Source organism: Haliotis cracherodii, unplaced genomic scaffold, assembly GCF_022045235.1.
Source record: "Haliotis cracherodii isolate W230 unplaced genomic scaffold, xgHalCrac1.p SCAF_9, whole genome shotgun sequence".
In the NCBI taxonomy this organism is placed as follows: domain Eukaryota; kingdom Metazoa; phylum Mollusca; class Gastropoda; order Lepetellida; family Haliotidae; genus Haliotis; species Haliotis cracherodii.
In genome coordinates, this window is record NW_027266343.1 from 17,970,360 (window position 1) to 17,982,816 (window position 12,457).

General features: G+C 37.9%; 1 protein-coding gene across 2 annotated transcripts in view; it reads right to left on the reverse strand.

Annotated features, from left to right (window-relative positions):
* Window positions 1–847: 847 nt before the first annotated feature.
* The window catches only part of LOC139453387 (protein mono-ADP-ribosyltransferase PARP14-like), a 31,459-nt gene continuing 19,849 nt past the window's right edge, over window positions 848–12,457 (reverse strand). For both annotated transcript variants that reach the window (XM_071235069.1, XM_071235068.1), the window contains exons 10-19: window positions 11,846–12,331; window positions 11,415–11,563; window positions 10,779–11,009; window positions 9,358–9,579; window positions 7,260–7,326; window positions 6,706–7,085; window positions 6,066–6,471; window positions 5,318–5,469; window positions 3,979–4,153; window positions 848–3,860 (exon numbers count right to left, since the gene is read on the reverse strand). In XM_071235069.1, the coding sequence (XP_071091170.1) occupies window positions 3,577–3,860; window positions 3,979–4,153; window positions 5,318–5,469; window positions 6,066–6,471; window positions 6,706–7,085; window positions 7,260–7,326; window positions 9,358–9,579; window positions 10,779–11,009; window positions 11,415–11,563; window positions 11,846–12,331 (2,552 nt within the window). In that variant the 3' untranslated portion in view covers window positions 848–3,576. The remainder of the gene's footprint in view (window positions 3,861–3,978; window positions 4,154–5,317; window positions 5,470–6,065; window positions 6,472–6,705; window positions 7,086–7,259; window positions 7,327–9,357; window positions 9,580–10,778; window positions 11,010–11,414; window positions 11,564–11,845; window positions 12,332–12,457) is intronic.

Sequence of the window (12,457 nt, forward strand, 5' to 3'; positions counted from 1 at the left end):
CCTATACACTTCCCCTAGAGTGACCGCAACTCAGTGAGCGACCTAAGGTTTGCGTCTGTTGTGGGTCGGACCCAGAGTCTTATATTTTCATAATATTAAAATGCACCTCACAAGTGAAATATAAAAAGCACCTTCCAGATACGTAGTAAATCGTTTTTATATTAGATTCCCTATACCGTCTTTATCCGTGAAGATCCGGATTAGTTGGTTGGTTTGTTGGTATTTTACGCCCACTCAGCAATATTCCAGCTATGACGATAAGAATAGGTCTTCAGCAACCCATGCTTGCCATAAAATGCGACTATGCTTGTCGTTAAAGGCGACTAACGGGATCGGATGGTCAGGCTCGCTGACTTGTTTGATACATGTCATCGATGCCAATTGCGTGGATCGATGCACATGTTGTCAATCACTGGGTTGTCTGGTCCAGACTCGATTATTTGCAGACCGCCGTCATATAGCTGGAATATTGCTGAGTGCGGCGTTAAACAACAACCAACCAACCAAACAACCCAGTTGCATGGATCGAAGCTCATTATAACGATCACTGGATTGTCTGGTCCATAGTTGATTATTTTAATACTGCCGTCATATAGCTGGATTATTGCTGAGTGCGGCGTTAAACAACAAACAAACGAACAAAACACTTTATCCGTGAGGGGCACGATCGACCCAGTCGTCTTAGGTGCTGAGCAGAGTTGCGCCCCTTAGTAGTGTGAGCAATAGAACAACAGATAAAAAAGAAGATCGGTCATTTTTCCTTTTTATTCTTGTGCTTATGTAACAGAGCTTTATTGAATATTATAGTATATCACCATCACATTAAACTCACTAAACATCATCCTCATGTCAAACACAGCAATAAAAAATATATATTATATTGATGCAACACGGGAAGTCTTACTTCACAACATGGGTTTCGACTCCAGTAAAACTTCTGTAAAATTCTGTAAAGTCATTAGAGACTGTCATACCGTCATTCCTACAATGCTTTTCTTTACAATGGAATGAGAAACCATCTCGTATATGTAATCATCTGCCCATGGATGGTTAAAATACCAACTCTTGTTCACCATTTCGCGAACACCTAGTGTCATCACAAGTTGATAGTGGTTCATATGCACATGCTTATGAATTTAGGAATTGGCAATGAATTAGAAGAGCTTTCATATGAGGAACCTAGGTACTGGTTTTAATGTAATTGCCTCAACTGTGTGTTCTTGTATTAAAACAGCTGAAATATACATGGGCATGTGGCCTCCCATACATGAATAAAACATTACAAACATCCGAAAAATGAATAGCATTCTATGGTGGAAGTAGATATTAAAGATCTTGTTATGATTTATTTACGAACTGTTATTAAGCAAATATCTGGGCCATGAAGACAGAACTATATATATAACGTGAACACTGGGAAGGCAAGATTGGATCACTGAACATCAGTGATGGCAGCAGGTGTTCGCTGAAAGGGAAAGCATGTCCTTCCCTGCTGGTAGCATCCAGGCACTCACACAATTTGCATACAAAAGTGAGGGGTTAGGGTTAGGGTGTACAAGCTTCAGAAGTGTAGAAGTAACTAAGCAATCTGTTTAATGATTAACCTATTAATGTTTACATGATATGGACAGCTAATAGGTAATGGCATAACTTTCCCTAAACCAAGTTACCTTCTGACGCTACATATTCTTTCTTATCACAGTCAAAATGTCATCATCTTGAATGAGCTAGTTTTCATATAATTCTAAACCTTTCTGGTGCATTACCACTCATTTGAATCTTTCTTCGCAGGGTATTATGGCCAAATGTAGTGAATGTTTTCAGACAACTCGCATGGAGTTCAAAAGCAAGCAAATAGTGTTTACTATTACCAAATGTGAAAGTGCTTACCAGTTCAAAATATACAAGCCACAAACACTGATATAATTATACACTTACTACTGTAAGAGATATGAAAAGCACAAGTTGCATCATTCAATGAATCATTTACCAGTGCTAGTTGCTGAGAGAGGCTAGCGCTAAAATTAAGACATACACAATATTGAAATGACTCTCTTAGCAGGGTCCTTATGTGGTGGTGTTCGTATTTGAGGTATTTTAATACTGCCGTCACATAGCTGGAATATTGCTGAGTGTGGCGTTAAACAACAAACAAACGAACAAAACACTTTATCAGTGAGGGGCACGATCGACCCAGTCGTCTTAGGTGCTGAGCAGAGTTGCGCCCCTTAGTAGTGTGAGCAACAGAAGAAAGGAAAAGAAGATCGGTCATTTTTCCTTTTTATTCTTGAGCTTATACAATGAAACTTTATTGAATATTATAGTATATTACCATTACATTAAACTCACTAAACATCATTCCCCCATGTCAAACATAGTAATCAAAAAATATATTATATTGATGCAATACGGAAATTATTACTTCGCAACATGGGTTTCGACTCCAGTAAAACTTCTGTAAAATTCTGTAAAAAAAAAAATACCAAGCCGGGGTCAATATAACATCACAAGTTGATTGTGGTTCACATACACCTGCTTACGAATCAGGAATTGGCAACGAATTAGTAGAGCTTTCATATGAGGAATCTAGGTATTGGTTTTAATGTAATTGCCTCAACTGTGTGTTCTTGTATTTATACAGCTGAAATGTACATGGGCCTGTGGCCTCCCATACATGAATAAAACATTACAAACATGCGAAAAATGAATAGCATTCTATGGTGGAAGTAGATATTAAAGATCTTGTTATGATTTATTTATGAACTGTTATTAAGCAAATATCTGGGCCATGAAGACAGAACTATATATAAAACGTGAACACTGGGAAGGCAAGATTGGATCACTGAACATCAGTGATGGCATCAGGTGTTAGCTAAAAGGGAAAGCATGTCCTTCCCTGCTGGTAGCATCCAGGCACTCACGCAATTTGCATACAAAAGTGAGTGGTTAGGGTTAGGGTGCACAAGTTTCAGAAGTGTAGAAGTAACTAAGCAATCTGTTTTATGATTAACCTATTACATGTTTACATAATGTGTACAGCTAATAGGTAATGGCATAACTTTCCCTAAACCGAGTTACCTTCTGACGCTACATATTCTTTCTTATCACAGTCAAAATGTCATCATCTTGAATGAGCTAGTTTTCATACAATTCTAAACCTTTCTGGGGCATTACCACTCATTTGAATCTTTCTTCACAGGGTATTATGGCCAAATGTAGTGAATGTTTTCAGACAACTCGCATGGAGTTCAAAAGCAAGCAAATAGTGTTTACTATTACCAAATGTGAAAGTGCTTACCAGTTCAAAATATACAAGCCACAAACACTGATATAATTATACACTTACTACTGTAAGAGATATGAAAAGCACAAGGTGCATCATTCAATGAATCATTTACAAGTGCTAGTTGCTGAGAGCGCTATAGTGAAATGACTCTCATTGAGTACTGACGAAACATTAGGAAAGGATGATATTGATCCAGAATTACTATTGCAAGTTCAAAAGAACAAGATTCACGCCGGTAAATACCCATTTTTCAAGTGACCAAATCAGTTCCTAAACTCATGTTCACATTGTTACTGGAATGAAATAAGATACTCAGGGTATGCCTGCGTATCACTGAATACGACAAAGATCTTTGGATTCGCTGGATCGTCTACAACACTGTCGTACAGTTCTTGCTTAGCGGGGTCCTTTTGTGGTGGTGTTCGTATTTTAGGTTGGCCCTGGGTGTATGATCCTGTGAGTACTTTACAGAGGAACATGTGTCGGTTGCCCTGACCATCGGCCGGGGCATAGCGGTCTCTAGAAGCATAGGCAGCATCAGAGGTGAAGTAAGCGCCTTCCCCAAGGGCATTACCTGGAATCATTGAAAATACGTCCACGCGTCAAATACTTAATGACATCCATCCTAAAGTTTGTCTGTCCATTTCCATTTTTTATCAGAAAGAAACTCATGAAATATGAAACCAACTCACTGTCTTTATCGCAGTAGCTCCTGTTGAAGCCATACGTCATGATGCTCATGGTTGCCCCCTGTGGAGTCCCATGCCACAGCGTCCTTTCTACCGTTGTTCCAGTGATCTGCTTTTCCAACTGTTGTTTCTTGGCTTGATACTGTTGGTAGAGGGTCTTGCTTTGCACTCTGTCGATCTGAACACATACACAGAGGATATTGCATGTGGCGAGTGAAATTTCACGTTTCTCTCATCTCGTAAAGGGGGAATATATCTCATTTCCCCCTGTGACGAGATGAGAGAAACATGATATATCACTCGGCACATGAAATATCCTATTCATTATATACTTTTTGTGTAGTTTCCTACCTGAAAATTAAATTATTTCTTTAAAATTGTAAAACCTTGAAACGTAAATTTAAAATCAACTTTAACAAAAAAAAATCTTGAAAACCAATGTTGGAACCGAAAGAATAGACGCTGGACAAGTAACAAAAATGGCGTTTTGGTCAAACGAACAGTCTCGATTGACTATAGTTTATAACAAAACATTGTCGAGAGAATAACAAATAGCAAGAAGTGATATCAACTCCATAAATGAGCATCTGTCATTGTTATGTCTTGTCAAAGTGGAAATAACGTAAAGAGGACGTCAACAGTTCGTGTGCGGGCTTGACACGATAAAGCGAGACAATTTAAGGGGAGGTAACTCTTGTATGACGATAGTTCCGTCAAAGTGTTATGGTCACAGCAGTGAAATATCTAGTGTTATGCTCATTGCAGTGGAATATCAATTGTTATGTTCACTGCAATCAAAATATCATTTTTCTCAACTTCAGAAATGTCAATCTTTCACACTAAAATATATAATAAATCATCATATTGGTTTGTTTACACTCAAGTATTTCAAGTTTAATGACGACGGTCTGTACATTTTTGGCTCTGGATACGACTAATCAGTGATTGATATAATCAGCAACGATCCATGTTGTTGGGAACGATGACACGCAAGCAACCAAGTCAACGAGCCTGACCACACATATGACAAGTATAGGCTTTTGTGGACGACAAGTAGTATCACGTAAAAGTAAAAGTAGTATCATGGCACTGAAGCTCTCCTGGCTATTCATTCAACAGTTTATAATTTCAACGAAAACTTAACAAATGTTGCTGTCAGACATCCAATTCATGGTCACAAATAGGTTTTTCAACATTGGTGTTGTTACGACCGAATGGATTCGAACCTCTTGAACAGAGCCAGGTATCATCACAGTTGATAACAAGCACGTTACGTTTTAACTTTATGGTTCAGTAGTTCATGGGGTAATGACGTCTCAAGAGGCGAGTGTGCTTCACTTACCCTTCGAATCTGGACAAGCATATTTCCGACTGCGTCTGTAAACGTCTGGTGTACCCTGGTAAATTCCTGAGTCCCATTTTGTACCTGTACAATCTTTACATCATCTGTGGAGTTCGTGCCAACCCATGTGCTAGGGAAGTGGGCTGACGCTCCTGAAATGATATATGCAGCGAGAATATGTATTTTAAGGGAGTACATTTTTGTCTGATTTAGTTATGGACAGCAATGGACAGCCGGGAAAATATTCTAACAGACTATGCATAGGCTAGGACAATGAATACTTTTTGAAACTTATTTGGAAAAGTAGGATGATAGGTTAGGATGTCAATTCTCGCACACGCTTTCCTTTCTATCATTCTATCAAGAAGTTTAATAGTGTGTCAAATGTAATTATATGAAGTTCCACTTGAAATTTAACATGACCTGTGAATATACCCTCAATGATAACTACAATTTTCTGAATCTCCTAATATAGTAGAAAGTATAACAGTGTGCGTGCAGTACCATCAAACTGCGTATTGGTCATGCCTACACTATGATATATAACTAAAATAGGAACATAAGGAAAAGGTCAATAATTTTGAGTTACCTACATTATTAGATCGATCATATTCCACATATACCGCTTGTTCTTACTTGTAACAAATTATCACAATCAATCAGAATAAATCACAAGTACACGTGACAAATCCATATAAAAGCGCTTTCTGAACTTTATGACAAAAACAATAACCCCGCAATAGCTCACCTGAAACTTTATCCCGACGAATCATTGTCACTGTGTCAGTCACATCCTCTGTAGGATACTCTTCCCATTTGGTGAAATCAAAGGTATATCCCTCATACTCCAACTTTGTCTTTTGTTGTTTGGTGTAAGCTCTTTCTAACATTACATTAACTTTCTTATCGTAGTCAACAACTTTGTCTTCTCCCTCTTCTGTAAGCTCTACAAATGACCACTGCACAACTCTTTGCAGGTCGTCGGCATATTCCTCTTCCTTGCGTTTCCTCTCCAACTCTCGAATCATCTGGTAAACCTGTCCAGTTGCATCAGTAACATTGTGCTTTAACCCAAACAGAACGATACGTCCTAAGGCTTTGTTTGCAGTGATAGAAATACCACACTTCTGTTCAATCTTTTTGAGATCATTGATCTGGAAAGAAAATGTCAAACAAAGACATTCATAAGTGTATATTTGATAAATCGTAAATTACGAACTCTGGACAATATCATGTTTTGACCCTCCTTTCAACACAAGCACTACATAACATGTTCATTTTCCTATATAATACAAACAGTGCCCTTATAATTGAATCAAAATTGTAATTTGTTGTTTGGCAAACATTATATCTAAAAAGCCTTCATAAAAAGGAAATCATGAGATTACCTCATCTGGGGACCACACTTTAATGGACTCCTCTTTGTCTATAGTATGTCTCTCTGCTTTGCTGTCCCAGTCTTTGTAAATCTTATCAACTGCTTTCGTCACATTGGCGTCATCGTCAGTGTAAATCCACACCTTAACATCTGATGGATTAGGAACTGTTCGTGTTGCAGAAGGTTGTTTGGGGCTTGGAGCAGAAGCTCGAGGGGTCTGAACAGGAGTCGATACGGCTTTATCACTTTTCTTTTCCTTTCTATTGAAAAGGCTGCCAACAGCTGCTTTAATGGCAGACGTCATTGAGGCCCCTTTATCTCGTTTTGCTTTGTCTGACTTCAGCTGATCTCTGTAGGCTTCAAGTTCGTCCATTCTCTGTTCATCGATTTCTGAAACGGAGATGACATCAATAATCAATAGACACATGTACTGCAGACATAACCTGTTCATATATATCATCATAAATTAATTTTGTATTTGATTGGCATTGTATAACAGAGATTCAAAATATGTGTATGACGAAGACAAGAGGCATCAATAGCAGGCAATAATCCTGATGTTACCTTTCTGGGATGACGCAAGTTTACCCCCAGTGAGCGCAATGTATTTCCTGTGTTCAGCTTCAAATGCCTAGAAATCACAAAATGTTACCACAATAAACATTCCATTGTTGGCTATAGCTACATAGTTAAGTGACATATTATAAGCTTGAATAAAGTCCTCCACATGTCTCCCCTCCCCCCCCCCCAAAAAAAATATTTTTTTTAAATTTGGAAGCTTTACTGAGGCTTTGAATGTTGTAACATTTATCAAACAACAGTCATATGACGCTCTCTGAAATCTTGGCAGGAAGAGCATGCTCAATTTTACCCCAAAAGTCGTGAAATGTAGACACCAAGGGCTGGAGCTGTAGGAACACCCCTCTTGTCATCCTTTCTTGTGGAGAGTGTTTTGTCAATTCAAATCTTTATTCATAGATTTAAATATGAAACGGATGAGGAGGCCTCGCTTATCTTCTTTATTTCTTGTTCATGTAGGTAATTAGTAGAAGGGTTGAAGATTATTGAACGATATTAGCAGTATATCCATAATATACCCGAAGCTTGAGTAAAATTCTTGACCAAATCACATTGTTTTCACTTCACCAGTACGAGTAGAAATTCCTGTTCATGTGCATACAGAAAAAGATCAACAAAAAGGGGAGCACAATTGGTACCCATGGAGATGCCGACTTCTTGCCTAAATATCTTACCCCCTAGGTTATATTGTCAATAGTATTAAGGCATGTGAACAACAACAGGGTAGAACATACTCATATAGTTCAACATGCTTACATGTCTATGGCCATGACTCCAAATCCGCCATCTCAGATTAAGCTACACATGAGCCATGTATCCCTACACCAATAATGTTTTTAATTCAGCTCTCAAGAACAGGTAGATGATGTGAAATTGGGTGTAACGCTGTGTTCAAAATGCACTTCTTTATGTAAGTGCCATCAAGAAATACTAACATAAACAAAGTCACAATAGCGAAGCAAATCCAGGATAATAATGTACTCAACACAAATTAAGTTACTTAATGAATTGACAAAATCACAATCAATTTGTTAGACTTATTCATGTTTTACATTTCTTACTTCAAAGGTTCTGGACAAGCAGATGTTATCTGAAGTTTACTGAGGAACAATTTATGAAATGCTGGAATGGCTCATGGATAACACTTGTGCAAAATTTGGGGATAGGACATTCAAGCAAGAAGGTGGCATCCGCATGAGAACCAATTATGCTTCTTACTTGCTGATCTCAAAAACACATGCTCGTCATATAGTCGGAATCGTACAATCGAGATATTTCTTGTGAATTTATCAGAAAAAAAACTTTGAAGGCATTAGAATAGACAGAAATTGTTAGTAATGGAATTGTTCATATGTTTATCAACCAGCATGTGAGCAATACGTTGCTGGAGAATGTCCAGTCGGCTTCAAGTTAGGTGAATATACTCCATTACTCCATATGTTATATTGTTTCTTCTGAATATGCTCCGTGATTATTAGGGCCGTGTAAGAACGGCATTATGTCAATTAGATAATAAAAATGACACATTTTGGATCTGTTGTAAGGCCCGGCAATCATATGGAGGATTGCTTCGTCATATGGGACAACATGCGCCAGTCCTTAAAACGTACAGCTCCAGTTACAAATTAACACGTATTCCGCAAACATGTTAAATTACCAAACTGTTCATTGTTTATAGTTGAGGCCGAATTTGTTTACTCTTTAAGCTGATCTGAAGGTGTTGATTTATTTGGGTGGCCTGTTCACTACAAAACCAAACTGCCTGCTACTAACCGATCAACTGCCATTCTATTCATGAATAACATATCAATGGAGACAAACTTGACATTGACATGACCATTTCCAACATACCCCCTGTTTGCAAATAGAAACATATCTGGGTTTTTTAGCTGTATCTGTAATACAAAATCTATACAAAATCCCAGGCGCCCCGCTAGAATATCAAATGGTCGGTCCCTGGGAATGTATGGAAGTCAATATCAGGTTAAATAATTACTTACAAGTACGGCATATGTTTATCATGAACGTTAGCAGTGTTCCTTAACGTTTTGTGTTGTGTATATGTGAACAAAAGAGTAATAACCTGAATTGTCTTCGCGTCTCCCGGGTAGACAATAAACAGCACATCATTGATGGTCGTGTCTGGATTGTCCTTCCCAAACTGGACTACAGTGTCATACATCAGCTTAGCAACGAGGTCTCTGGAGTATCCCAGGTTGCCTGTTCCTAACGCAGGAATGGCCATTGTCTTCCAGTTGGACTGATGTGTCTTCTTGAGGAGTGCATTGAGAGTATCCGTGAAGGTCTTCAAATAAAACGAGAATTATTTATGTTTGGGTCAAGCAGAAACAATGTACATTATATATTTGCTTTTCGGGTGTGTTGATATTGTTTTATAAGAAAGGGAGAAGATATCTTTTTTTATAAAAGAGATATTATTAAATTTGGGGATTTTTATATACATTTTGGATAAAAATAATTAAAGACATATTGTCTAATGTATGGTATTGGTCATACTTGATACTTAAATGACAACTGAGACGTCCTACTAAAGTACAAGTATTAACCTCACTAACTATACAAAAAGCAGTTTTAATATAGCGAACAAGCAGGACATTTTTAAAATTAAAATATACATTTTATTCATGTCCTATTAAATCTCCTTAATTACCCAGGTATATAGATTCAAGAACCAATGAAAAGTTTTTTTCCATTACATACAAAAACAGAAACAGACGAATTTTTCATCTTTTCATCAATGCCCTGTGTCTCAATCAACTTTAAAAAGAAAGTAATATGGACTATCACTTCCACTTTGTGAGATATAATCCCAACGCAGTACAATTGAAACTTCTAGTTGAAAACACGGGTCAGGCTCTTTGATACATGAACTACATGAACTTTCAAGTGATCTTCAATGAAGGTCGCTGAAAACGTCATGAGTTATTCTGAACATTATACATTTTAAGCATGATCTTGACAGTGTATTGATACTTTCATTACCAGCTGTAAGCTGAGCCACAAACTCTTAAATATTATTACCATATTCGTGCACTTAGAAATGTCTGAATTGTAAGCCGAAGTCATTTTTTCATTGTGGCATTCAAGACCGCCATGTTTATAATCAGATCGGAATTATTGGTACTCATTGTAGTTCAACTAGTGCTCGTTTCAACCTTCAAACAATAAAATTCATAACATTTAGCTTCACATTTAAATTCAAAAGTGACAAAGCATTACATACCTGCTAACGTATGTGAAGGCCACAGGTCATCACATGATTACGCCAAAACACGTGACATGTCTATTGCGCATACTGCTTAGGCGTATGCTCTGGCGTTGACATTGTATATTCATAGAGAATGATGAAATTGTAAACGGTTGTCAGCTAATGACCAGACAATATATCATGATATACATATAAACTGACATGAATCAAAGAACTAAACAAGTACACCGTTCTCAGTTTCATAGAAGGTATCATCATCAAATTGCGAGTAATACCTTTTTGCCAGTTATGGCATTCCAAGGTGGCAGAACGCAGTGATATATTTGTTCCACACATTGCATATCACCTCCCTTAGTGACAGCAATTGCTCCCATGCTGACACCTTGTGGGTACTTCTCCTTACATTCGATCTGTATGGCCTTGCCTGCATGCTTCAACAGTGACTTAGACACTTGCCCTTGGCCAAGATTAAGATGAGTGTTGCTTGAGTTGACGATCACATCTGCCTAACACCACAAAATGATTGGGGTTATAATTTCATTTTGTCCATCAGATAGAAATAATAATTTAAACTTCAGAACTAACAAAATCAGTTTGATATATAATAAAAGAGATAAAACCCTTTCCAAAATCATAGAACTTTCTTTTAAAAACAAAGTCCATTATACGATTCAGACATTATCATGAGCACACATAAGTAACTATCAAATAGTGTTTATACCAAGTGTTAAAAATGTTTAACTGTTTGAGGGATTACTATATATGATAAGCCTCTATTTTTCAATTAAGTTGCTCTCACTTAGCATTGTATTTTATGAATCTGTTGCCTGCATTTCGTTTGGATTTCGAAGTATGAGTATAAAATCCCCCTTAAATCCCAATATTTTTTTACTTGGGACGAAGTATCTCACCTCTTCTACTCCCATGTCAGCTTTCACCAGGAGAATCCTAGGCTTCATCCTGTTAGGAGGGGAGCGAGATTCTTCCTCTAGGCCCCCGGACGCTTCCCCAAAGTCATCCTCTTGGATTGTGTCATTTTCATAGCGATTACTTGCATTTGCTGCATAAAGAAAAACATGAAATTGTCTTACTCTCTGTTAATTGATGCAAAAATTAACTTCCACATAAATATAGAACTCAACACCGGAGAATATTCAGCATTGATTATCTGCAAAAATAGTATTCGTAAAAATATTTGAATTAACTGAGTGACCCTGTTTTTCCGGGAAGGTTTTGACAACAGAAAGAAAGAAAATAGATTTCGAAATACATTTACTACGATTCCAAATAGAGCTGAACATTACATTGTGTATTAATAGACATAGAAACTTGTATAGCTTACACCTTCTGTGGCCCATTCCACGTCGTCGACCTCCATGAAGGGAATCTGTTGCCTCCATTCCCCCTTCTGTGCCCTTCACATTCCCCTCACCAAAGGCATCTATTGCAATGTTCCATACGGGCGCACACTGTTGCCAGTCTTCTGTGCAGAGGTAGACATTGTTCACGCTGCCCTGTGGGTTGTCATTGAAGAACTCATTCACAGCTTCAACCACAGCCTTCATAGCGTCCTCAGAACAAAGATAAGATGAGGCCAGTTGGGTATTAAAGGCGGGGAGTGCCAGTGATCTCATGTTCTTCTTGGCAACAAGTTTCAAACTTTTTTTAACTAAAGTCTTGATAACCTCCTCGGGATTGTTTTTACCCGTGGGTCCAACGGCATAGATTATCATTCTGCAACTCAGAGCTCCTGCTGAACTGCTGACAACATCCCCTTCTGCTATCTGAACTGACAGCCCTCGAACCTCTGAAACTGCTCCATCTCCAGCTGCAACATTGATAGTCCAGTTATAACGCTAAGTTATGTGACTTTGTAAGATATTAATTCCATCACGCCAATTGTAAAAGAATAATATTAGTGATAACAGTGTTAAACACATACAGAGGAAAGAGA